The sequence below is a fragment of the Octopus sinensis genome, linkage group LG15 (assembly GCF_006345805.1).
Source record: "Octopus sinensis linkage group LG15, ASM634580v1, whole genome shotgun sequence".
NCBI classification, from domain to species: Eukaryota; Metazoa; Mollusca; class Cephalopoda; order Octopoda; family Octopodidae; genus Octopus; species Octopus sinensis.
The window spans coordinates 50,783,914-50,811,483 of NC_043011.1; the positions used below are offsets into that span (position 1 = coordinate 50,783,914).

Consider the following 27,570-nt stretch of genomic DNA (forward strand, 5'->3'; position numbering starts at 1 on the left):
GTATGCCATCAAAGTAATGCTGGGGTACAAATAGATGAAGCCCAGTATACCCATCATGACTACCCGTCTGATAAGGGTACACAAGCACATGCATTGTAACCATATGTGTGTGACATGGTGACTTCATATCAAGATAAACAGTGCATGAACCTGCAGGTTGTTTAAGGATGATGAACAAAACACCCACACTTTCAGTGGTGAATTCTTCAGACCCCAAAGAATTCCACTCAAGACGTGGCTATGCTGCTACTCTACTCCTGCTTGTGATCAGAGATGCACATATCAGCTACCAAGGGATATGCTCAAGTGGTCAAAATCAAGCAAGTCTGCGATAGTGAGCAGAGTATATGATGCATCCATCTTTTATAAAATCAGTTAAGATGAGAAGCTATGTGAGAATTTAGTAAAATAACTTTTGTCATCTGATGTCTGGAGCATAAATTAATATGAATTTTGATGGAAACTTTTAGTTTAGATCACCTTGAAGCTGGAAGTTTGTATTGTGGAACTCGTGTGATCTGTGGTGGGTTGGTTTCAAATGGGTTAAGATGGAATACTGACAGAAATGGTTGGCTGAGGACTAAATGTTTCTATTCTATGATGCACTGACTTCAAATCTTATTAGGATATGTAAAATAAGATGTAACATGTTGGTGTGGCTCTATGGTTAAGAAGCTAATTTCTCAATATGTGGTTGTAGGTTCAATTCCACTGCAGCACCTGGAGAAAATGTTTTCTATAGTCACAGGCTGAGCAAGTTCTTGAAAGTGGATACGTGTGTGTGTGTGTGAATGAATAAAACAAACAATACAAATGTGCATTGTGACCAGCAACGTGTCACATCTGATAGCTTGGTCAGTCACTTGATACACGCACACACCAATGTATGTGTTGATGCACCTCATGTACCCTTGTGTTGATATGGTTGTAAGTGAGCATCACCATTATACAAGCAGTGTTGTTTGTGAAAAACATGTCTGGCTGTGGAGGAAATATTACCCTGCTTGGAAACAAGTGAGGGCGGGCAACAAGAAGGGCATCTGAATGTAGAAAAATTTATTATAAATTCTGTCTGATCCATGCAAGCATGAAAAAGTGAACGTTAAATGATGTTGCTGTCATGACACTGAAGAATTAGGTCTTTCAGTTTGTTTGTAATATTTCTGGCACTAGTTCTTGTCTTTTCACATCTTCCTTTAATGGTAGTTATAGTCTTGTCAGGTAAACAAGATTGTTTTTATGTAATAGACAATATAGACATTGTGAGGTGAGTACCATTGTCTTATTTTTAGTCAATACTTGTTATTTTAGAGAATAGCTCTTTCCAAATGCCAACCACTATACTGAATTCTGAAAACAAAGTGGTATGTATACTTTAACCCTTTCGTTACCAACTCGGCTGAAACCGGTTCTGTCTCTGTAATACAAATATCTTGTTTTCATAAGTTTTGAATTAAAATCTCCCACCAAACTTTAGTCACAATTTATGTTCCTAACACCAGCTTAACCCTTTAGCATTCAGATTATTCTGTCAAATATAATATTTATTCATCCATATTGTTTTAAGCTAATCATGCATTATTTCGTAGCTTTTAGATTTCGATGATGTTATCACCTGTTTTTAGATTGACATTATAGGTTGGTGTGAGATACCAAATCTGGGCAGTTTTAACAGAAAACAGGTAGATTATTTGGGCCGGATATGGCCGGTTTAAACACTAAAGGGTTAATGATAACTAAGTTATTTTACTAAATTCTTTGTTATATTTAAAGTAATTGAAAGAAATACAGAGTATCTCAAAATAAATGCAGTAACAAAAAGGTTAAATAAACAGTTAGTTAATCTGTTAAGCTAGGTGGGGGTATCAAAACTCACTTAGGACCAGATTGAAGTGGAAAGTAGATCTTTATTGGTTGAATAAGAACACTTTTCCCTCATCATCATCATCGTTTAACGTCTGTTGTCCGTACTGGCATAGGTTGGACAGTTTGACCAGAGCTGGCAAGTTAGGGAGCTGCATCAGACTCCAGTCTGATTTGGCATGGTTTTCATGGCTGGATGCCTTTCTTAACGCCAACCACTTTACAGTGTGCTGGGTGCTTTTATGTGGCACTACATGGTACTGCATGGGTGCTTTTACATGGTACTGCCATGAGTGCTTTACATTACCACAGAAGAAGGATCAGTCTTAACACTTCCCTAAAAACAAATTCAAAGATATCAATATACGATATTACAGTTTTATTTAAAAAAAGAAAGGAAAAATTATGAGGTGTCAGCAAACTTTGTGTGCGTAGATATGTGGGGAAAAAATTCATCTATATGGTACACGTACAGTTCTATTATGTAAATTTCCTTAGAGTAAGAAGAGGGATAGAAGTTGTCCAAATGAATGTATACACTTCTTGAGAAAAACCTATAACCATCAAAATCAAACCAAATCAAAATAGATGAACATCAATGGAATTTGTATCTTTGTGGTACCAGTGCCGGTGGCACATAAGAAAGCCATCCGAACGTGGCCGTAGCCAGTACCGCATCGACTGGCCTCCATGCTGTGGGCACGTAACAAACACCATCCGATCGTGGCCGTTCGCCAGCCTTGTCTGGCACCTGTGTCGGTGGCACATAAAAAACACCATCCGAGCGTGGCTGTTCGCCAGCCTCGTCTGGCACCTGTGTCGGTGGCACGTAAAATCACCCACTACACTCGGAGTGGTTGGCGTTAGGAAGGGCATCCAGCTGTAGAAACACTGCCAGATCTGACTGGCCTGGTGCAGCCTTCGGGCTCCCCAGACCCCAGTTGAACCGTCCAACCAATGCTAGCATGGAAAGCGGACGTTAAACGATGATGATGATGATGATGATGAATGCTAGGTAGCTTAGTCTGTTTCAGCTGCAAATATTTTCAACATTGTTCATTTCACTGGAATTTAACCCTTTAGTGTTTGCATTATTCTACCAAAATTAATGCTTTTTCATCCAAATTGTTTTGAACTAATCGTGCATTATCTTGTAGCTATGAGATTTTGATGAGGTAGCTGTTAATTTTTAAAACGATATTGTAGGGTTGGTGTGAGAGACCAGATCTGGCCAGTTTGAACATAAAACAGGCAGAATACTTTTGGCCGGATATGGCCGGTTTAAATGCTAAAGGGTTAATTGTGACAAGCAAATGCATCAATTTGAAAGAAAATAAAAACGAAACAGAAAAGCTTCCATTTGGCTTGTCCTGTACAAAGTGAAAGGGAAATAGGTCATATCTTTTAGCGTTTGGATGCATGAGCTGCTTTTTCATTGATTGAAATAACAAGATTTCTAATGTGCACTGATTTGACTTATTGGAACTAGGGTTAATCCAAAAAATATGCTAGTGATAAGTGATATGTTTTAACCCTTTAACATTTAGATTATTCTGTCAAATGCATTGCTTATTTTGAATTAATTCTGTATTATCTTATAGCTTTGAGATTTAAATGAATTTGATTGTTTATTTTTAGAATGGCATTGTAGGTGAAGTTCGAGAGGCCAGGTCTGGTCAGTTTGAACACAAAACAGGTCAGATATTTAGATCGGTTTAAATTCTAAAGAGTTAATCATCATCATCATCATTGTTTAACGTCCGTTTTCCATGCTAGCATAGGTTGGACGGTTCAACTGGGGTCTGGGAAGCCAAAAGGCTGCGAAAATTAAGGAAATTGACCCAGAGGAGGAGGAGACCCCCTTTGGTCATGAATAACCATGGGATTGCACCTAGAAAGTTAACCTCCGTGGCACAAGTCTGGGCAAAGTTGTATATGGAAAGCTAGCAGTCGCTCATGCATACCAGCCTCCCCTCTGCACACCACTGATGTTGCCCAAGGGAAAAGCAAAGGCCAATACAGCTCGGCACCAGTGATGTCGCAACTCATTTCTACAGCTGAATGAACTGGAGCAACGTGAAATAAAGTATCTTGCTCAAGAACACAATACGTAGCCTGGTCCGGGAATCGAACTCACAACTTTACGATCGTAAGCTCGATGCTCTAACCACTGAGCCACATGCCGTAACCTACCTCTTGTATGGTATTTTACCTATGAAAAGAACTTGGCTCAAATCTGCATGTCAACCAGGCAGTTGTACCTTTTCTGTACATCTGCCTACAATATTCTTTTCTACCGTAGGCACAAGGCTTGAAATTTTGGGGGAGGGAGTATGCAACTGGTACTTAATTAATCGACCCTGAAAGGATGAAAGGCAAACTCAACTTCGGCAGAATTTGAACTCAGAATGTAAAGACAGACGAAATCTAGCTAAGCATTTCGCCGGGTGTGCTAACATTTCTGCCAGCTCGCCGCCTTTAAATAAATTTTTAGGGAGGGAGCCAGTCGATTAGATCGACCACCAGTATGCAACTGGTACTTAATTTATTGATCCCTGGAAGGATGAAAGGCAAAGTCAACTTCGGCAGAATTTGAACTCAGAATGTAAAGACAGACGAAATCTAGCTAAGCATTTCGCCGGGTGTGCTAACATTTCTGCCAGCTCGCCGCCTTTAAATAAATTTTTAGGGAGGGAGCCAGTCGATTAGATCGACCACCAGTATGCAACTGGTACTTAATTTATCGACCCCTGGAAGGATGAAAGGCAAGGCCGATCTTGGTGGAATTTGAACTCAGAATGTAAAAACAGATGAAGTCAAGCTAGGCATTTTGCCCAGCATGCTAATGTTTCTGATAGCTTGCCACCATAACTGCCTACAACATTGAACTATATCTTCACATGGTGCCTTTGAATTCAGTACTGCATGACAGTGAAACACTTGGCAGCTGTACAGTATTCTTTCCTGCCTATTTAACTGCATATTTGTCTTAAGGAAGACAGAAGGCAATACTTAATAGTTGAGCTGCAGCCCAGTACCTGGAGCCTTTTGTTATTTAGCCCTAGGTTAGCTCTGACCAAGGAAAGCCATTAAAAAGAGTACTTTGGCTTTCATCATCCTCATCTTTCTGTACAGTGACTATATTACTCAATGAATTCTCTATTAACCCTTTTGATACCAACTTAGGGTGTTTTGAGACCACCCCTAGTTCTATGACATAAACTTCCTGTTTTAAAGTGATCTAAATTAGAATCTTTTATTAAAATTTTTCATATTTATGTTCTAGACACCAGCTTAATAAGTTATTGATTAAATTCTTCATTGATTTCAAAATTGAAACAAAGACAGTGTCTTCCAAAAAACTATGGTAACAAATGGCTAGTATAGAGGTAGTATAGTCTGATTTGAAGAAGATTTGGTTGTTAATCTAGCTGGTTGATGGTAACCAGTAATAGTGAAATCATATCCCTAGAAAGATTGTGCTAAGTTTTCCATAGATTAGGGGTTTCTACAACACTGGCTGGAAACTAAATATTACATCTGTTGAGAATGCAGCTTCTGTATCTCTTTTGTCCTTCCTGGCCCCGTGCCGGTGACACGTAAAAGCACCATCCGTTCGTGGCCGTTTGCCAGCTCTGTCTGGCACCTGTGCGGGTGGCACGTAAAAAGCGCCCACTACACTCACAGAGTGGTTGGCGTTAGGAAGGGCATCCAGCCGTAGAAACACTGCCAGATTTGACTGGGCCTGATGAAGCCTTCCAGCTTCACAGACCCCAGTTGAACCGTCCAACCCATGCTAGCATGGAGAACGGACGCTAAATGATGATGATGAACTTGTAGCTATGGTCATATCTCAAGTTGTTTTAGCAGATCTTGACTTATCCATTTCGGTAGACATGGCGCATGTGTATATGTGCAGGCTTGTAGCCTAGCAGTTAGAGTATTTGGCTTGCAATCATGTCCTGAGTTCAACACCTGGACTTGGCAGTGCATTGTGTCCTTGAGCAAGACACTTGATTCCATGTTGCTTTAGCCTACTAAGCTGAAAATGAATACTGACTGAGTGCTGGTGCAGCCCTCTCTCCCTCCTTGAATGCGCTGCTAAGTCAATGTGTTGAGAAGCTGTCTATATTTGTTTGCACCTGAAACAGTTAGCAAAAGTATGGTACCTGTAACCAAGCCATACCCATTCACAAGTGATAACTGGCTTTTTATTGAAAAAAATTATCTAGTATTCCTAGGGGCTCACCAGTTCATAGGGACACGATCAACTCACTTAGAATAAGGAACCCAAAGCCAGAAGGTTGAATGTCAGTATGGTGAATCAATAAAGGTGAATCTAACAAAAACTTTATATGTTTTATTTTACCCAGAAGCTCTTCAGAGGCTAACAGCCCTCAGGTGAAACATAATACATATTTTGTTGGACTTAATGGCTCTGGATAAAAAAGCATAGGGCATGGTTGTGTGGTTGAGAGATTTGCTTCCCAACAACATGATTTTGGGCTCAGTCCCACTGCATAGGACCTTTGGCAAGTGCTTTCTACTCTGGTGCTGGGTTGACCAATGTCTTGTGAGTGAATTTGGTAGACAGAAAATGAAAGAAACCTGTTATATACCCACATAAGTGTAACATTATATGTATGTATGTGTGTGTGTATGTCTGTGCATATTGACATCTCATGGTAGTTGTAAATGAGTGTCACTGTCATACAAGCGGTGCCTTTCATTTCCAGTCTTCTGTGAAAACTTGTCTGGCTTAATGAAACATTACCTTGCTTGAAAACAGGTGAGCGTTGATGACAGGAAAGGCATCTGGCTATGGAAAATGTTTCAGCAAATTCCGATTCATGAAAGCCTGAAAAAGTGGACAATGAATTGGCGATATGTATTCATCCTTGCTACTGTTTTAACCCCTTACCCGGCAGAAACGAATATATTCGTTTTGACCGAAATCGTTTTTTTCTATCTCTGGCGAGTTAACTCGTCAAAAGATAGACTCGCCAAAATCGACAGCAAACGAGTTCCTTCGTCAAAAGATAGACTCGCCAAAATCGACAGCAAACGAGTTCCTTCGTCTAAAAACGGGTTAACTCGTTTCTGCCCAAAGCGGTAATTTAAAATCAATATTATTGAATTAAAATTCATAATAAATAAGATTTGAAATATGCCTCGAAATCACCATTCAAAACATAGTAAAATAAAACAATTAAAAAATATGTCTGAAAAAATACATTTATTTTCAAAATAATTGTTGGGTAAGAGGTTAAAAATCTGTTTTACCATTACCATGTCAACATGTTGGGTAAATCTGTTGTACAAGCATATCATTGCTCTTATCTCAGTTCGTCTGTGAGGCTCAGCATCTTCAGATATGACCTTACTACTCACATGTAACACAGGTGGTCTCACTCAGCTATAGATACATGTTACAGCCAGTAAACTGCATGTTTTCATGTAGCATTTCATCGTTTATAACCCATGGTTATGTCATTATAACTGACTTTTGCATATATTCACCATAGGCATTGCTGTATGGTTAAGAAGCTTGGTTCCTAACCATGTGGTCTTGGGTTCAGTCCCCTTGTGTGCTGCCTTGGACAAGTATCTTTTACTACAGCTCTGGGCCAATTAACATCTTGAAAGTGGATGTAGTAGACAGAAACTGATAAAAGCTTGTGGTGTGTGTGTGTGTGTGTATGTAGTCTGTATTGGTGCAAACTTTTCTCAGGCAAACTCCATATTGTCTCTTTGATAGTGATCCTATACTGTAATCTTTAACTTTTAGGGAATTTATGTATGATTCTAACACTTTAGCCTCCTCTTTCTTTGCAGAGATTTAAGGGACAGAATGTTTGTCAAAACATAAGGAGGAGAGACTGATGTTAATGTAGTCCTTCTTGGTTAAAGTATGAAGCAAAATGGAAGCAAATATAAAAATCAGTCCGACTGGTGACATGTTCTAACCTTTCACCTTCCTTAATTTAGGCTGATTTGGAATGTTTGCACTGTAGGAATGTTGTAAAAGGGTTCAGTCCCCCCCCCCCGTTTCTGCTATATAACTTCCTTGTGAATAATACTGATTTCCAGTCCACTCTCAAAACAATTTTTTTTATGGGATGGTGGGAAGGTGTAAGAAGGGTAGAAAATGTTTGATCATGATAATTAGCTTTGTAGTAGTAGTAGTCATCATCATCATCATCGTTTAACGTCCGTTCTCCATGCTAGCATGGGTTGGGCGGTTCGACCGGGGATCTGGGAAGCCAGAAGGCTGCACCAGGCTCCAGTCTTATCTGGCAATGCTTCTACAGCTGGATGCCCTTCCTAACGCCAACCACTCCGTGAGTGTAGTGGATGCTTTTTACGTGCCACCTGCACAGGTGCCAGGCGAGGCTGGCAACGGCCACGGTCGGATTGGTGTATTTTATGTGCCACCGGCACGGAAGCCAGTCAAGTCGGATAGTGCTTTTTACGTACCACCAGACCAGGGATCCTGGCTGGTTCAATTCGAAGTTATAGTAATTTTGGCACAAGGCAAGCTGTTTTGAGGTGAGGAGTAATTCAATTACATCAACCCCAGTGTTCAACTGGTACTTATTTCATTGACCCTGAAAGTATGAAAGGTGAAGTTGACCCTGGTAGCATTTGAACTCAGAACATAAAGACAGGTGGAATGCTGATAAGCATTTTGTCTGGTGTTTCTAATGACTCTGCCAGCATTCTGCTTTTAATATTAAATGTAACAAAGGTGGTGAGCTGGAAGAATCATTAAGTACACCTGACAAAATGCTTTGTGACATTTCATCTGAGTTCAAATTCCTCCAAAGTCAGCTTTGCCTTTCATTTTTAAGGTGTCAATGAAATAAGTACCAGTTGTGCACTGGCATTGATGCAATTTACTTAAACTCTCTCTCTTGAACTTGCAGGCCTTGTGCCAAAATTTGAAACCAGTATTAAATGTAACACTATGATAAACTACTTGTTAGCCAAATTCACAATGATAGTAATAATTTTTCTACTATAGGCACAGGAGTGGCTGTGTGGTAAGTAGCTTGCTTACCAACCACATGGTTCTGGGTTCAGTCCCACTGCATGGCACCTTGGGCAAGTGTCTTCTACTATAGCCTTGGGCTGACCAAAGCCTTGTGAATGGATTTGGTAGACGGCAACTGAAAGAAGCCCGTCGTATATATGTATATGTGTGTGTTTGTGTTTGTCCCCCCCCCTCCCACATCGCTTGACAACCAGTGTGTTTACGTCCCCGTAACTTAGTGTTTTGGCAAAACAGACCAACAGAAAAAGTACTAGGTTTACAAATAATAAGTCCTGGGGTCGATTTGCTTGACTAAAGGCGGTGCTCCAGCATGGCCGAAGTCAAATGACTGAAACAAGTAAAAGAGTAAAGAGAGTATAACCATGAAGCCTGAAATTTTTGCAGGAGTGAGCTAGTCGATTTCATTGACCTCGAAACGATGAAAGGCAAAGATAACCTCAGTGGTATTTGAACCCAGAACATAAAGATGGATGAAATGATGCTAAGCATTTTGTCTGGCGTGTTAATGTTTCTGCCAGCTTGCCATCTTAAAAGTAATAATTATCATCATCGTTTAACGTCCGTTCTCCATGCTAGCATGGGTTGGACAGTTCGACCGGGGATCTGGGAAGCCAGAAGGCTGCACCAGGCTCCAGTCTTATCTGGCAATGTTTCTACAGCTGGATACCCTTTCTAACGCCAACCACTCCGTGAGTGTAGTGGGTGCTTTTTACATGCCACCTGCACAGGTGCCAGGCGAGGCTGGCAACGGCCACGGTCGGATTGGTGTATTTTACGTGGCATTGGCCACGAGTCGGATAGTGCTTTTTACGTACCACCAGACCAGGGATCCTGGCTGGTTCAATTCGATTTCGATTTCGCTTGCCCCAACATGTCTTCGCAATAATAATAATTATATTGATTCCTGGAAAAATGAAAGGCAAAGTTGACGTTGATGGGATTTGAACTCTTAGTAGAAGAATTGTAACAAAATATGCCACAGCATTTTATCCAGTGCTCAAACAAAACTGTCAGTTCAGTTCATCATGATACTTTAGTTGGAGTTGAGAATTCAAATTATAGTTATTCTCTCGTGGTGGTGGGGATAAGATGCTATCTTGAAGAAGAAACTAACCAGCATCATTTGCTATTTAGAAGTATATCTCAATCATGTGCATGATCAAATCTGTTCCAACTGTGACCATCTCATTTCTTTATCATTGGATGTAACACATCTCGGACTGCATTATTTAATGTGCTTTTTTTTTTTTGTTTTTAAGATATTAGGGTGTGATCCTAAGAAGTTAGGTTGCTATTTCTAACAGTCTGAGTAGCCATGTAGCAGTTACTTGTTTTCTATGAGCCATTAGGGTTAACCATGACAATGAAAGCTTTAGAGAGCTTTGAGCTATGAAACATTTTGATTGATCTTTCATTTCTAAACCTGGTTTTGGCAATGTATTAGTGCTATTACAGCAGGCTGGGTGGAAGCTCTTCTTAAGCCTTAATTTTTGGACAGCATGTCTCTCAATTAGCAATGCCTTTCCACAACTGGAAACTTCATATACACTGAACTGCAAAAGAAACGCAAGATGTGTGACTGTGAAATATGTTTTAGTTTCATTTTGTCAAAGATAAATTTTGATAAAGCTGATAAAGTCAATTTCTTGGATGCAATTTGGGTCTCAGCCATAAACCAGCATGTCTTGGAATATGTACACTTACATCCCTAAAATAAATTTTCAGAATTTACCATATAAAATGACATTTAAAAAAAATTATGTTTCTTTTGTGTAGATTACTGAGTTTATGTATGTGTTAGGAGGGAAGGCAGTGCCCATGGATTTCTACAACTAGAATTATGTATATTGTTATATTTGTAATGGATGGCATGTAAAAGCACCATCCGCTCGTGTCTGTTGCCAGCCTTGCCTGGCCCCCGTGCTGGTGGCACGTAAAAGCACCATCCGTTCGTGGCCGTTTGCCAGCTCCGTCTGGCACCTGCGCGGGTGGCACGTAAAAAGCACTCACTACACTCACAGAGTGGTTGGCGTTAGGAAGGGCATCCAGCCGTAGAAACACTGCCAGATCTGACTGAGCCTGATGCAGCCTTCCGGCTTCACAGACCCCCAGTTGAACCGTCCAACCCATGCTAGCATGGAAAACGGACGCTAAATGATGATGATGATGAATACCAATAGCAAACCAGACAATTTCCATAATCTTCTGTTCATACAATTTCAGTTTGGGAAAGTGTTTCATTATGATCAAGCCATTGAGGCAATTGTTTATGATTGTCATGATGGAATTTGTAGTTGTGATACCAGCGCCGGTGGCACATAAGAGAACCATTCGAATGTGGCCGTAGCCAGCACCGCATCACCTGGCCTCCGTCCCGGTGGCTCGTAAAAAGCACCCACTACACTCACAGAGTGGTTGGCGTTAGGAAGGGCATCCAGCTGTAGAAACACTACCAGATCTGACTGGGCCTGGTGCAGCCTTCGGGCTTCCCAGACCTCAGTTGAACCGTCCAACCCATGCTAGCATGGAAAGCGGATGTTAAATGATGATGATGATGATGTGTGGCTGGTTACCATAGTACCAGTCTAACGTTTCATCGTCTGTCACAAGATTGCCCCCTCCCCTCTCAAAGGATCTTTGTCTTGCAATTTACATTGGTGAACCTGCCAGTGCTGGTGCCATATAAAATGCATCCAGCTGAACATTGTACTGCAGTCTTCATGATAATATGTGATGATTAATTTTCTTTTTTTAAAAAACCAAAATTTCTGAATGTATTTAAAAAATTGGGTGATTAAGATCAACAGATATCACTTTTTTAACAATTTCAATACTAATTTGGTAGTAGCTGTGTGGTTAAGAAGTTTGTTTCACAACTATGTGGATTTTAATTTCAATCAACCCTTCTCTATGACAACTTGAGTGGCCTCTCTTCATTATGTTGTGAGTTAAATTTGGTAGATGGAAATTTGAGTATAGGTCTGTCAGTGGAGCAGTCATGTATTTGAGTGGTAGTCTTAATCTATCACCATGTTCAACTTCACCTTCTTCTGGCTCTTGGCTACTTTTAATGAGTGATGTAAAATATTTGGATCAGAATCTAAACAGCTGAAACAAATATGGTAAAGCATTTTTCTTCTGATGCTCTAATGAATCTGCTAATCCAGTGCCTTAACCCTTTAGTGTTCTGATTATTCTATCAAACATAATGCTTATTGATTCCCATTGATTTGAATTAATCATGCATTATCTCATATCTTCAAGATCTTGATGGTGTAATTACTTAATGTACAATAACATTGTAGGGTAGGTGTGAGAGCCTGGATCCTGGTCATGTTTGAACATAAAACAGGTTAACTATTTTGGCCGGATATGGCCGGTTTAAATACTAAAGGGTTAAAAAATAATCAAAAGAAAAGAATTATTTTAGCTGGGAATTCTTTAGGAGGAGGAAGTTGATTGCATTGATCCCTGTACTTGACTGGAACTTATTTTATTGATACCGAAAAGATGAAAGGTATGGTCAACCTCAGTGGAATTTGAACTCCAGATGTGAAGATGGGTGAAATGATGCTAAGCATTTTGTCCAGTATGTTAATGATCCTGCTAGCTCAAATCTTTCTACTGTTGGCAAAAAACCTGAAGTTTGGGTCGAGGGGTTTTAGTCAAAAATTATATTGACCTCAGTGATGACTTGGTACTTATTTTATTGACCCTGAAAGTTGCCCCCAGCAGAATTTGAACTCAGAACGTAAAGATGGTTGAAATGCTGCTAGGCATATTGCCTGACGTGCTAACGATTCTGCCAGCTACCCACCTTAATAATTATAATAATAATAATAATAATAATAATAATCCTCCTTGTCTAGAGGCACAAGGCCTGAAATGTTGTGGAGGGGGAAGGGGCTGGTTGATTACATTGACTCCACTGCTCAACTGCTACTTATTTTATTGTCAGAAGGGGTTGAAAGGTAAAGTTGGCCTTGGCAGAATTTGTACTCAGAATGTATTGATGGACGAAACGTCGCTAAGCAAATTGTCCGGCTTGCTAACTGCTGTAATAGTAATAATCCTTTCTAATATAGGCACAAAGCCTGAAATTTTGTAAGAAGGGGTAAGTTGATTACATTGATCCCCAGTACACAACTGGTACTTATTTTATCAACCCAGAAGAAATAAAAGGCAAAGTCAACCTCAGTGGAATTTAGACTCAGAATGTGAAGATGGATGAAATGCATGCTTAGCATTTTACCTGGCATGCTAACTGTTCTGTCTGCTTGAATAATAATAATAATAATAATCACATCCGATCATGGCCGTTGCCAGCCTGGCCTGGCCTGGCCTCCGTGCCGGTGGCACGTAAAAAGCACCATCCGACCGTGGTCGTATGCCAGCCTCGTCTGGCACCTGTGCCGGTGGCACGTGAAAAGCACCCACTACACTCATGGAGTGGTTGGCGTTAGGAAGGGCATCCAGCCGTAGAAACATTGCCAGATCAGACTGGGCCTGTGCAGCCTTCTGGCTTCCCAGACCCCAGTTGCACCGTCCAGCCCATGCCAGCATGGAAAGTGGACGCTAAACGATGATGAATAATTATAATAATCCTTTCTACTATAGGCACAAGGCCTGGGATTGGGGGGAGGGGGGTTAAGTCGATTACATTAACCCCAGTACTCATCTGGTACTTAATTTATCAACCCTGAAAGGCAAAAATCAACCTTAGCAGTATTTGAATTCAGAACATAAAGATGTACCAAAAGCTGCTAAGCATTTTGCCCGGCGTGCTAACAATTCTACCAGCTTGCTGCCTTAATAATAATAATAATAATAATAATAATAATACAATACATACATACATACAGACACACACACACATTTAGCATTCAATTGCTTCCACTTAGGTAGCATGTTCACTTGATGATCAGACATGAGGAAGTCTTAAATGTCGATGCATGCAGATACTTCAGTCTACAAATCTATCAAACCCTAATCAGCATATAAAAATCAGGATTATTAGACACATACTTGCTGAAGCATGGAATAAACTGCCTGCGTCAGTTGTTGACTGCCATGACACTGCATCCTTTAAGGCCCTCATGCTTTCCGAAATCCGCTGAAACTACACCTGATTATATATACACTTTAGATGAGTTGTAGTGCACCTGAGCACTGTACACATTTATTATTATTATTATTATTATAATAAGAAAATACAGTTATATCTTACCCCCAAATAATTAATCTTAACCCTTTAGTGTTTGCATTATTCTACCAAAATTAATTCTTTTTCATCGACTATGTTTTGAACTAATCATGCATTATCTTATAGTTTTGAGATTTTGATGAGGTAGCTGTTAATTTTTAAAACGATATTGTAGGGTTGGTGTGAGAGACCAGATCTGGCCAGTTTGAGCATAAAAAAGGCAGAATACTTTTGGCCGGATATGGCCGGTTTAAATGCTAAAGGGTGGTGACTGAACTGAAAATCTTAGCAAATTTAATCATTAGTCATTAGGGTAAGTTAGATGTAGCCTGGATGTGTTAGGAGTAGACCGCCAGATATAGGGAGATATTATTTTCACATACGGGGGAGAAAAATAAAAGTGGGTGGGTGACAGGTATGGTTATTTGTTGTTAAGAAATTTGCTTTGCAACTAAGTTATTTTGGTTCAGTCCTTCCTAACTGCAGAGCACCCTGGGCAAGTGTGTTCTGTAGCCTCAGGGCTGATCAACTCCTTGTGAGTGTATTTAGTAGATGGAAACTGCATGGATGCCTCTGTGTGTCTGTATGTGTGTTTGCACCCCACCCCCCACACAACAAACTGTTGGTTTGTTTGTTCCTGTAAGTTAGTGTTTTGGCAAAAGAGACTAATAGAATAAGCATTGGTCTTTAAAAAACAAGTTTCAATTTGTTCTACTTAATTCTTTATCAATCAGATTACTCTGTCAAATATAATGTCTATTCACTTTTGGCTTATCTCAATTACTTATGGCTTAACCTCATAGCTTTGAGATTTCAATGATATTGTTTATTTTTAGAAAGACATTGCAACATAAGTGTGAGAAATTGGATCTTACCAGTTTGAACATAAAACAGGTAGAATATTTGGGCTGGATATGATAGAATTAAATGCTGAAGTGTGAAGCCTTTCAACATAGTACCTGAGCATTGTCACAATCCCATGACTGAAACAAGTAAAGGATAAAAGATAAAACCATAGCTGTCGCTCACTGATAGTTGAATGTAACCTGGTAGCTGGTGCCACGTTTTCACTAATTGTTTTAGGGGCCTTTGTTGTCACAACCAAGCATAAATACACTCTTGGTAAGAGAACTGTAGCAGCGTTTGACTGGTATCCATTCGACTGAAGCAACTGAAAATGAAGCACCTTTCTTAAAAAGACACAACACATTGCTCAGTCCAGGAATCAAGCCTTCAAATTTTTGAGAGTTGAACACTAACCACTAGGTTGTGTACTTTCACATGTAGCATAACCCCTCCTGTCAAGGTAAAGCGTATCTTTTTGGCAATCCACTCTGATTCACAGTACTTTACCCCAGCATCTATAGTGTTGGGTGGATAAAACAGTCCATTCCTGTCTATTAACTGCAACTGTTGCAGGGAAGACTCAGCACTTCTCTGAGGAAAATTATATTGAGGGACAAGTAAAATGAACTGTTTAGCTTGAGATGTGAACTTATGTAGAATACACATCCAGTAGGTGTCATAGATAGGCACCGTAATCATAAAGCTGTCATTTTAGCATAAACCTTTTGAGTCTTTGTGGGGTAGAAAGGGCTCCTTAGCCGTAGTGAAGGCAATCTATCTAGGGAGATAACCTTACAATAAATCACTGGGTCCGTAGCTTAGAAATACTGGGTTGACGTCCAGCGGGAACAGCTTTGTTTCATGGAGGAGGAAAGATCTTCTTTAGTACTTGGTTGTACAATGCTTTCCACTCTGTGTAGTAGTGGCACGCGCACACATTATTAGCCATTTGAAAAGACTATGAAAGTCTCGACCACGGTCGAACAATGATGATGATGATTGAGTCTTTGTAACAAATTCCACTCAGCTTGTTAAGAAATAGCTGTCAGATATTCCTCAAAACACACCCTACCATTGTAAAAAAGGAACTTTGTGGATTATGAACTGTGATTTAATTATAGTTGGAAAGACTTTTGACATAGGTAGGTGTCTTCGGTGTAGACAACCTGGCATTCAGCAATAACCTTTTCAATTTTCAACTCATGACCTTTAACTTCACAACATGAAATCACAGAATAATATCTGTGTGGATGTTTACAGTTTGTGCTGAGCCATGGAAGATAATGTCATTGTTTGTAGCTGGCAGATCATCTGCTAGCTTTGTGTTTTATAAATTCCTTTGGAATAAAATGTTCTTTACTTGAAAAATAAGGGTTGGCAACAGGAATAGCATCCTGTGGTAAAAACCTTCTCTCAAAGTGTCATCTAATCTTTGCTATCATGGATAGAGTGACATCAAAACAGATGGAGAAAATGCATTTTTGTATCTCTTCACTCTTTTACTCTTTTACTTGTTTCAGTCATTTGACTGCGGCCATGCTGGAGCACCGCCTTTAGTCGAGCAACTCGATCCCGGGACTTATTCTTTTGTAAGCCCAGTACTTATTCTATCGGTCTCTTTTGCCGAACCGCTAAGTGACGGGGACATAAACACACCAGCATCGGTTGTCAAGCAATGCTAGGGGGACAAATACAGACACACAAACACACATGCATATATATATATATAATATATATATATATATATATATATATATATATATATATATACATATATACGACAGGCTTCTTTCAGTTTCCGTCTACCAAATCCACTCACAAGGCTTTGGTCGGCCCGAGGCTATAGTAGAAGACACTTGCCCAAGGTGCCACGCAGTGGGACTGAACCCGGAACCATGTGGTTGGTTAGCAAGCTACTTACCACACAGCCACTCCTGCGCCTATATGTGTATATATGTACATAGAAGTGTGTGTGTGTATGTCTACTGTTTTAATTTTTTTAAAAACCAAAACTGCAAGTTATAAGAAATAATACAAGTCAATGGTTTATACTTTTACCATGCATTACTATATTTTGTACACATCCTATAAAACAAAAAAGCTGGCTCACAATACCATTTTTCCGAAGATTTCACTAGTGAGGTCACAAAACATTTTTTTCACGCTGAGAGTTGCTGAGGCGTGGAACAAACTGCCGGCGTCGGTTGTTAGTTGTCGGAGCACTGCATCCTTCAAAACTTCCATGCTTCCTGAGATTCGCCAACACTACACTTGATTTTCTCCCCTCCATACACACACAAGCATGTTCACTTTCCAGACATTTCTACATTACTGCATGTACTTTATATGCACTTTCTGACAAGTTGTGGTGCACCTGAGCACTGTATACAATAATTTCATTATTATATTTTATACAACTTACAATGTTAAAAATGCAATTTTTAAAAGTCCACTTTTTAAAAAATCAACAACTACTAAGAATATGGTAAAAAGAGTCAACATTCTTAGAACACATCCAAAAGAAGACTATTTCAGGAAACATGCTAACACAATAGAACATCACTAAGTAAAATGAAATGGGGGGGGGGGGGGGCAGATTTCTAACCCTTTTGATAGTCTTATTCACCAGCAAAATAATGTCCTCTACATCGATATAAGGTACATTAATCCTTTTGATACCAACCCGCCTGAAACCGCCTCTGGCTCTGTAGTACAAATGTCTTGTTTTCAAAACTCCTGCGTTAAAATCTTCCACCAAACCTTAGTCACAGTTTATGTTCCTAACACTAGCTTAATGGTAACTGTTATTTTATTAAATTCTTTGTTATATTTAAACACGTAAAAAGCACCCACTACACTCACGGAGTGGTTGGCGTTAGGAAGGGCATCCAGCCGTAGAAACACTGCCAGATTTGACTGGGCCTGATGAAGCCTTCTGGATTCACAGACCCCAGTAGAACCGTCCAACCCATTGCTAGCATGGAAAACGGACGCTAAACGATGATGATGATGATACTCAGAGCATCTCAAAATAAATATGGTAACGAAAGGGTTAACTCAACTACATCATTCTAACATCGCCTCCTCTTCACCACTATTACTATCACCATCTCTGTTGTCTGACCCTATGAGTTTGGTTGTCTCCTAAATGCACTCTTTGTCTGTTATACAAGCTGACAAATGGTGCTGGCATGTCAGTTATCAAGTGATGATAGCTTATAAATATAATATCCCAGTGCAATAATTTGCTTTAAGTGTATCTGTGTGTGTGTATATGTATGTTACTTATGCGTGCCTTCAATATGGTGTTTGCTGTTGTTTAACCATATGTCGGTGACTGAATTGAACAGACCTATAATTAGAGGCAATCAAATCACTATCGTTCCATATCTGTTGATTAATTATATATATATGGTCCTTTCCTACAGTTAAATACACACATGTTACCACCTCAGTATGTATTCAAATATACATGTTCTCTCCTATATGTGGGTCAAATATGGTTGTTGTTGTTGCTGTCGTCATTGTTGCGTAACTCCAAGTCAGTGGCTCAATGGGCCAGACCCTATAATCAAAGGCATGATGTGTTGTTTCCCACCTCCTTACAAAGTATTTTACTATCGGCTCTATTATCCAGTGTACATTTTTCTTAAGATAGCAGGATGTGATTTGAGGGAGATTTAGCCGCTATTTCTAACAGGTTAAGCAACCAAATAGAACCTCTCTTGTTAGTTTGTCAACAGCTTGTTATTCTGTAGAATATAATAAAAGCAGGCATGTGAGCATGAGTAGAATATCGGGGAGGGGAGTTTGCTGTAGTGATTTACATTGTGGCCCAGGTGAACCACCAGTAGTCCATCCCAAAGTCTTTGGCGGTCCACAGCAAATTTTATAAGACGAAGGAAATCACTAAATGTGACTATCTAAATCCTAAGTAAATTTACATATAATTCATACAATCATCATCATCACCATCATTTAAATGTCTGTTTTTCCATGGGTCAGATGGAGTTTGTTTGAGACAGATTTACTAAGGCCAGATTCTCTTCCTGTTGTTACCCCTCCCCATGTAGTTTCTTAGCAAGGTAATTTTTCCTCATGGCTAGACATGTTTTGGTGGAACATTGGAAATGAATGATTGCTTGTGTGGTAGTGACAATTATTTACACTTAATCATGTAATATTAAGACAATGGCACACTCAAGCACACATGCATGTATGTGTGCATGGCAAGTTTGTTTTAGTTTCCATCTACCATATCCAGTCGCAAGACTTTGGTTGGCCTGGGGGCCAGAGTAGAGGACATTTGCCTAAAGTGTCACATTCCTGAAAAACTGAACTTCTTACCACACAGCCACTCTTGTATCTTTTGTGTAGTGACAATGAAAGAGACAGAAGCAGCGCACAGTTCACCAGAGTGCATTGTGTTTCGCTCAATGAATGTGAACCCTTTTGTTGCTGTATTTCTTAGTGAGATACACACAGCTTATCTACTTGAATAAATTGTGGAAATTTATCAAGAATTTGAAGAGATTTAGTAAAGTAACTTTTCTATTATTCAGCTGATGTTTGGAACATAAACAAAAAATTCACAGAAGTTTTTAAGAACACTTTTAAAATAACCAGTTTTGTAGCAGTAAGTGCTAGAGATATTTCAGCAGGATTGATGTCAAAAGAATTAAGCAAGACTTTTTGAGCTAACACACTGACCTCACCCGCTCAACATTCTGTTTGCTACTGCAGATTAATATCTAGATCTAGATACTATATTTAACGACTGATTTGTAAAGCTAAAACTGCCTGATGTAGAAGAAAATAGACGTCTGAACTCCATTGAATATAATATATAGAGTAAGATGTTGTTTATTCTCCAATAAATCAATCAATCAACTGATCAATATAGATCAGCTAATAACAGACTTATTTATTGACCAATGTGGAGGTGGGAAGAGGGTTCCTTCTCTTTATCTCTAATTATTATTTTCATTCATGGGGAGTGAAGGTTGGGACTGGTTCCCTTTTACTAAGTAGACATTGCTTTGAAAACTGACTGGCAAAAGGAGACATTGGCTTTTAAATGCTTAGTGCAAATTTTTTTTTCTTTTCTTTTGAAAAACATTGTTTACCCTAAAGAGAAATCTTATATTTTAAATGTTTGAAATTATATAAATGTATTAAAACCTGCATTAAGTCTTTAAGGTAGAAACAAAGCTACTTAATGTTAAATGAATGTGTGTGTTAAAGCTGATAAGATTTAGGACTTTAATTACAATCATTTAAGGAATCTTTGAATTGTACCCAAATATAGTTTATAATCATTATCATGGCTGGGTGGCCTAGAAGTTTGCCTTGCCTTGATTATATGACACTGTGGACAAGTGTTTAACCCTCTTGTTACCATATCTCAGTTAACATAAGTTGCCTTTGTTTCAGTTAATCTTTGAAATAATGTAGAATTTAGTAAAATAAAACTTTGTAATTATTAAGCTGGGGCCTGGAACAATTTAGCATAAAATTTTGATGGAAATTATAATCTAGACAACTTTAAAACAGTAAGTTTATGTCATAAAACCTGGGGCGGTCTTAAGCAGGCTGGTATCAAAAGGATTAATACTAATAATCTTGGGTTGAACTAAGTCCACTGTGAATGAAATTAGACTGGTGGGGGTCTATTGGATGGGCTGTATTTTTTCTTGAATGGTTTATCACCACCAATACTGACTGTTTTTTCAGTACCTTTAGCAGAGTCCATTGTGATGCAAACATTTCAACAATGTCTCTAGTCTGAGGGCAAACTATCAGGTACTATCTCATTGATATTTTGGTTATTTCACTACTTTTCCATCTGGATGACTGGTACAGCAGACAGTTTCTATTTTCATCTATTCTATCAATGTCTTATCTTGGGGAATATCTCATCTTTATTTAAATAAAACAAAAATAGGAAAGGATAAGGACTTAGCTGGGTTCCTTCATATTGCAATAATAAAGGTTACTGGAATTGGTAAAAAAAAAAAGAGTTCTGGAAATGGTAATGGTATTTAAATGTTTCAGAATCTGCTTTTTCTTAATGCATTGTTCAACTGAAAGTAGATGCCATCCTGTTCACTTGATGTAAGAATCGTATCATCTGTCTGTAAAATGAAAATATTTGCTACAAGTGGTTTTTGGCAGATTATACTCTGATTTCAAATCCTGTTTAGGTCATCGTTAGTTTGTTCTCTTTTGAAGGAGTGGAGTGGGGCTCAATCAGATACAACAATTACCAATAATATGTAGACATTTGATACAGTCAACTTACATCTCTCTCATCTGTAATGTAATCATCCATTATTAACTCTAGATGAACAGAAGTAGTCCAGACATGACCAATTCAGATTATCTAAGACTACATCATCGTTTAACGTCCGTTCTCCATGCTAGCATGGGTTGGGCGGTTCGACTGGGGATCTGGGAAGCCAGAAGGCTGCACCAGGCTCCAGTCTTATCTGGCAATGTTTCTACAGCTGGATGCCCTTCCTAACGCCAACCACTCCGTGAGTGTAGTGGGTGCTTTTTACGTGCCACCTGCACAGGTGCCAGGCGAGGCTGGCAACGGCCACGGTCGGATTGGTGTATTTTATGTGCCACCAGCACGGAAGCCAGTCGAAGCGGCGCTGGCATCGGCCACGAGTCGGATAGTGCTTTTTACGTACCACCAGACCAGGGATCTTGGCTGGTTCAATTCGATTTCGATTTCGCTTTCGCTTGCCCCAACATTACATTATTCATTATTTCTTTAACCCATTAGCATTCAGATTACGCTGTCAAATGTATTGCTTATTCATTCATATTGTTTTTACTTAATCATGCATTATCTCATAGCTTAAATGATGTGATTGTATCTATTTAGAATGACTTCGTATGGTAGGTGTGGGAGGCTAGATCTGACTGGTTTGAACATAAAACAGGTAGAATATTTTGGCTGGATATGCTAAATGCTAAAGGGTTAAAAGATAGTAGGGTATGATATGAGTGAAATTTGACTATTTATATCAGGTTGCATAAACACATTGAGAATCCCTTGTTGGCTAGAATATCATTTATTTGTGTTTCCAGGTATATATAGCTTAGCAAAAGGACGTCTATTGATTTGCATTTAGTCGTTAGCATGGGGATTGCTTTGTTTTATTATGTGCATCTTTGTGTTTTGAGAATAAGAGAGAGAGAGGAAGCCTTGGTTTTTGCTAAATAATCAATACAAATTATTTCTTTTCTCCCTAGAAGAACCGGAAGTGAAATTAGAACCCATCAATGTAGATATAATTAATTTTAAAAGAGGGAGTGCCGTGAAGAAACCTACCTCTCACCCCAGCAGACCTGCACTGAAGAAAAGTGAATCTGATGAACAAACTCCATCAAAAAATGAGGTGAAACTAAAGCGTTCACCTCGCATCAGTAAACCTTCAATCAAAAAGCTGGAGGCTGAAGAGGACAACAAGCTCTTCACGGAATACCAAAAGCAAATGGTAAGTAAAGTATTCACCAACCTCTAAACATTATACATGCGCATGTGTACACACACAGATTTAAAACTGTTTAATCTGTAGATGTTTGTTTGTTAATAGAATCTGTAATGCATGTCTCTATGTGTATTGCTTGCATTGTTTCTTCAGTTAGGTGTAGTAACATCCTCAACTTTGTCTGCCGAGCTTCTTTCTATATCTGCCTTTTTTCTTTGGTATACAGCAACTGTCTTTCACCATCGGCTCTTCAAGTCTTCCATGGTGTACATTTATCATAGATATTTTTCATCAACTCTGAACTCTTTGTGTTTTCTTACCTTTCTGCCTTCTGCTACTGCCTCTGCATCACTGATTCACTTATCTTACCCTTCAAAGCCTCAACATAGTCATCACTCTTCTACATATATTTCTGGATGTAGTCTTAGAATCACTGATAAATTCAGGAATTGATTAGATTTACAGCTTAGATGACATGACTATTCAAAATCACACAAAAACTGTTAACTTAACATATGTTATTCCCACCTCATCTCCTCTTCTTTTGCCCACTTATTTCTGGGTGGGTTGTGGGCACAGAGTCCTCAAGCATGCCCTGTCAACAAATCACCATAGAACCATGTCCTTTCAAAGATGAGTGAAATGAAAATTCCCTTATTTGGGAAACAAGTTCAAGACAGTAAAGTCATCTACTTGAAAAACAATATGAACACTATTCCCTAACCCCTGCTAGAATGGGTTAAAAAAAAAAAAGTGAAATAAATGCCACATACGTGAACATAAGAGAGTAGCGAGCAGAAACAATTACCAACTTGATAAACGATTCTGCTTATCCCTTGTTCTCTACCTTATTAATATTCATCATCATCATCATCATCGTTTAGCGTCCGTTTTCCATGCTAGCATGGGTTGGACGGTTCTACTGGGGTCTGTGAAGCCAGAAGGCTTCATCAGGCCCAGTCAAATCTGGCAGTGTTTCTACGGCTGGATGCCCTTCCTAATGCCAACCATTCCGTGAGTGTAGTGGGTGCTTTTTACGTGCCACCCGCACAGGTGCCAGACAGAGCTGGCAAACGGCCACGAACGGATGGTGCTTTTACATGTCACCGGCACGAGGGCCAGGCGAGGCTGGCAACGGACACGAACGGATGGTGCTTTTTACGTGCCACCGACACGAGGCCAGTCGGGGCGGCGCTGGCAACGGTCGCGAAACGGAAGGTTCTCTTACATGCCACCGGCACTGGTAACACATCTGCAATTCCATTGATCGGTTTCATTAATGATTTATTTCTGTTGTCTCCTATATAGTTGCATTGATTGATATTTTAGCATCACATTTTGTATTTTCATTGTATTCTTCCTTTGAATTAGATACCAAGTTGCACCGTCTCCACTCCACCCCACTTCTACAATATAACCTAAAAGTGTAGGCATCTCAATAGTCAATATGTTTGGTTGTTAGTCTTCTCTGGAAAATTCGGTTAAGAAATTGGTAAATTTGGTTTTTAAACCCTTTAGCATTCAATGCTCATATATTCACTTCGGTTTGAATTAATTGTACATTATCTTGTAGTTTTAAGATTTCAATGATGTGTTATTGGTGTGATTGTTTATATGGAGGTGATAAGTGACTGAGACCCTTGGTGATTTGCTGTGCTTGAGAAGACACGTCAAGCTAAGTGGAATCATGGTTGTGGCTAGAGCCTGTGACATGAAAGGCACTTGTGCCAGTGACATGCAAAGGGCACCCATGCTGGTGATATGTGAAAGGCACCCGTGCTGGCGACATGCAAAAGGCACATGTGCTGGTGACACGTAAATGGTACCTGTGCTGGTGACATGTTAAGGGCACCCATGCTGGTGATATGTAAAAGACGTCCACTCCACTACACTCCATGGAGTGGTTGGCATTAAGAAGGGCACCCAGCTGTAGAAACGAAACCAAAACAGACTGGAGCCTGGTGCAGCTCTCTAACTTAGCAATTCCAGTCAAACTGTCTAAGCTATGCCAGCATGGAAAACAAATACTAAATGACAATAATAATTGTAGGGTAGGTGTGAGAGGCTGGATGTGGCCAGTTTAAATGCTAAAGGGTTAAAGAGAAGATCCATGACCTTCTTGCCAGCAATCTATCTTTTGGTTGCCTGTGTTATTGGTTAGAGCAGCATATGTTTGGTATTTAGGTTTCTCCATGTTCTAGGTCTGAACCTCACTGAGGTCAGCTGTTTGTCTGTCATCCTTCTGGGATGGGATTGATGAAGCATGTGCCAGTGAAGTAATGGTGGAGCTCAATATATAATCAGCTGTACACTCTCCTTCCTCAAAAATGTTTTTGGTCTTGTACCTAGCTTAAGTATTTTATAGCACAGTTAGTGATCGATGGCGTTATTGGTTACAAGTTTCTAATGGGTTAATCACTAAGTTTATTGTATTTCTGACAGTGACAAGGGATTGCTAGATTTGATGCAGAACAAACATCTCCAGGGGCTTGGAGAGGATTGTTTTTTTTTTTTTTTTTTAAACATTTCCTCATCGATGTTTATATCTTTTGCTGATATCAAATCAGCAGATGACATATACACACACAAAAACACACATGTTGGGCCTCTGACACACACACACACACTCTCTCTCTCTCTCTCATATATATTTATATATTGGGCCTTTGCTTAGTTTCTGTCTAGCAAATTCTACTCGCAAGGTGAATCCCTGGCACTACTTAGTTAGAATTGAACCTGGGACCTTGTTGTTCAGGATGATTCTTCATAACCATACAACCATGCCAGTGCTATCTTATGATTATTTTTTTGTTAAGTTTGTGAAATTTTAACAATTACTTAATTTCCAAAACTTAGATTCTTTTTCCAAACTTGGCTTTGTTTTCTTCCCTTATTTTCTTTCTTTTCCAAACTTATATCTTCTTTTTTTCATCAAGGAAACTAAAAATACGAAGCATACCTCCCCATGAAAAATTAAACTCCTTGCTTAAAACTATAATAATTTTTCTAGTTCCAATGTGTTCTTTCTCACCTCTTTTTCTTCTCCTTCTTCCATAGATGTCTGGCAGTATAATGGATAATGACCAAACTCAAGACCAAATTGCTCTCCATATAGGAGCCTCGACAGCTCATTGTCCATCGGCAGCTGTCGGAAGACGCAGCTGTACTGTCGCTATAGACAACCGGACAAACAATATACTTAATGTAACTCCACCATCTTCAGCTGTGAGTGAACTATAAAACTTGACAACTTTCCTTTAGCTAAAAACCTTTCTTCCTTTGTCCAGCAATTTCTTTTAAGGTTCTTGGAAAAGGTTTGATATGACAAGCTTTTCCTACTGCTGGTCATGGTGACTGTAACTTCAGTCTGCCACACACACACATTAGATATTTATGGCATTTTGAAAGAGAGCGAGATAGAAAAAAAAAAAACAAAACCCAACCCTAAAATCATGATCAGACAGTTTCTGTCTAATTCATATCGTGTGTTGGGTTTGGTAGCTTTTGAATCGCTCTGCCAGAATATTGGCTATTCTTGCCTATGAAGTGTGACCTCATCCCTAACTTAGCACTTGAAATAGGAGCAGCAGAGATTGACACCTGATGTACTTGTAGATGAGGCCAGCTCAGATTATATATATATATATTCCTTAATTTAACTATTTTGATACCAACCCACTCAAAACCACCCTTGGTTCTATGATACAAGTTTTCTATTTTAAAGTGATCTAAATTATAATCTTCTATCAAAATTTCACGTTAATTTATGTTGCAATCACCAGCTTAATAAGAACAGAGTTATTATTTAAGCAAAATTAATTTAAGCAAAAGCAGTGTATTTCAAGAGAAATGTAGTAATGAAAAAGTAAAAGCCCATTTTCCAAACTAGCTCAGGTTTGGACAGGGAGTTAGTTGCTGCAGGATTTTTATATGGTCAGATGTTTTCCCTGTTGCCAACCCATAGCTGTTTTCAGGTAAGGGATTTTCTTTATTTCACAGGCCTTCAGAAGTACAGAGCAATCAATCATAACATCAACAAAGAATGCCAACATTGTCACCACTTCACTCAAATGGTGATGTAGAAAGCATTTACCTAAGTTACTGTACAGTAGGACTGAAATTTCTTAACAGCCAAGCCCCTGCATGTATAATATATCATCATCATCATCATTGTTTAACATCTGCTTTCCATGTTGGCATGGATTGGATGGTTTGACGTGGAGTTGGCTAGCAGGGAGCTGTCCAAACTCCAGCTGTCTGTTGAGGCATGGTTTCTACAGGTGGATGCCCTTCCTTACGCCAACAACTTAACAGTGTGTGCTGGGTTCGTTTTATGTGCCACCGGCATGGGTGTGCTAACACAGCACTGGCACAAGTGCTTTTTAAGTGGCACCAGCACCTGAAAGAACAAGCCTGTATGTGTGGAAGACAGTGATTTTACTTAGCTTGACTCGTCTTATCAAGTACAGCAAATCACCACATCTCCTGGTGCTTTGTCATTTCCTTAGTGAGGCCCAGCATTCAAAGACCCTTTCTCACCGCTTTGTTCTATGTTTTACTGGGTCTACCCCTTCCACAGGCACCCTCCACAATTGGAGCTAGGTGTGGATGTGTGATAAGAAGTTTGCTTCCTAACCATATAGCACGGTTCAATCCCACCATGGGTCACCTTGGGCAAGTGTCTTCTACTCTAGCCTTGGGCAAAGGTGATTTGGTAGATAAAAACTGAAAGAAGCCCGTTGTGTGTGTGTGTGTGTTACTGTTTCCTTGTCTTGACATCATGTGGTAGTGGTAAATGAGTGTCACCATCATGCAAATAGTGTCCTTCATTTCCAATATTCTGTAAAAAGATGTCTGGCCATGGGGATGTGTTACTTTACTTGGGAAAGGTTGGCAACAGGAACGATATCTAGGCATGGAAAATCCACCCTAACAAATTCCCTTCTATCCATGCAAGCATGGAAATGTGGGTGATAAAACAATACCTCCACACACACACACAATATACATACATATATACACTTACACATATAGATATACTTATGTGCACGCGCACACACACACACACACACACAAACACAAACACAAGTCTTGCTGAGCTA

General features: G+C 39.4%; 1 protein-coding gene across 9 annotated transcripts in view; it reads left to right on the forward strand.

Annotated features, from left to right (window-relative positions):
- LOC115219644 (histone-lysine N-methyltransferase NSD2) overlaps positions 1–27,570 on the forward strand; it is a 141,246-nt gene that overhangs the window by 68,104 nt on the left and 45,572 nt on the right. For 7 of the 9 annotated variants that reach the window (XM_029789810.2, XM_036509695.1, XM_029789809.2 and 4 more), the window contains 2 exons: positions 22,230–22,474; positions 25,526–25,693. In XM_029789810.2, coding sequence (XP_029645670.1) covers positions 22,230–22,474; positions 25,526–25,693 — 413 coding nt within the window. The remainder of the gene's footprint in view (positions 1–22,229; positions 22,475–25,525; positions 25,694–27,570) is intronic. The other 2 variants (XM_029789813.2, XM_029789814.2) reach the window with 2 other exon arrangements.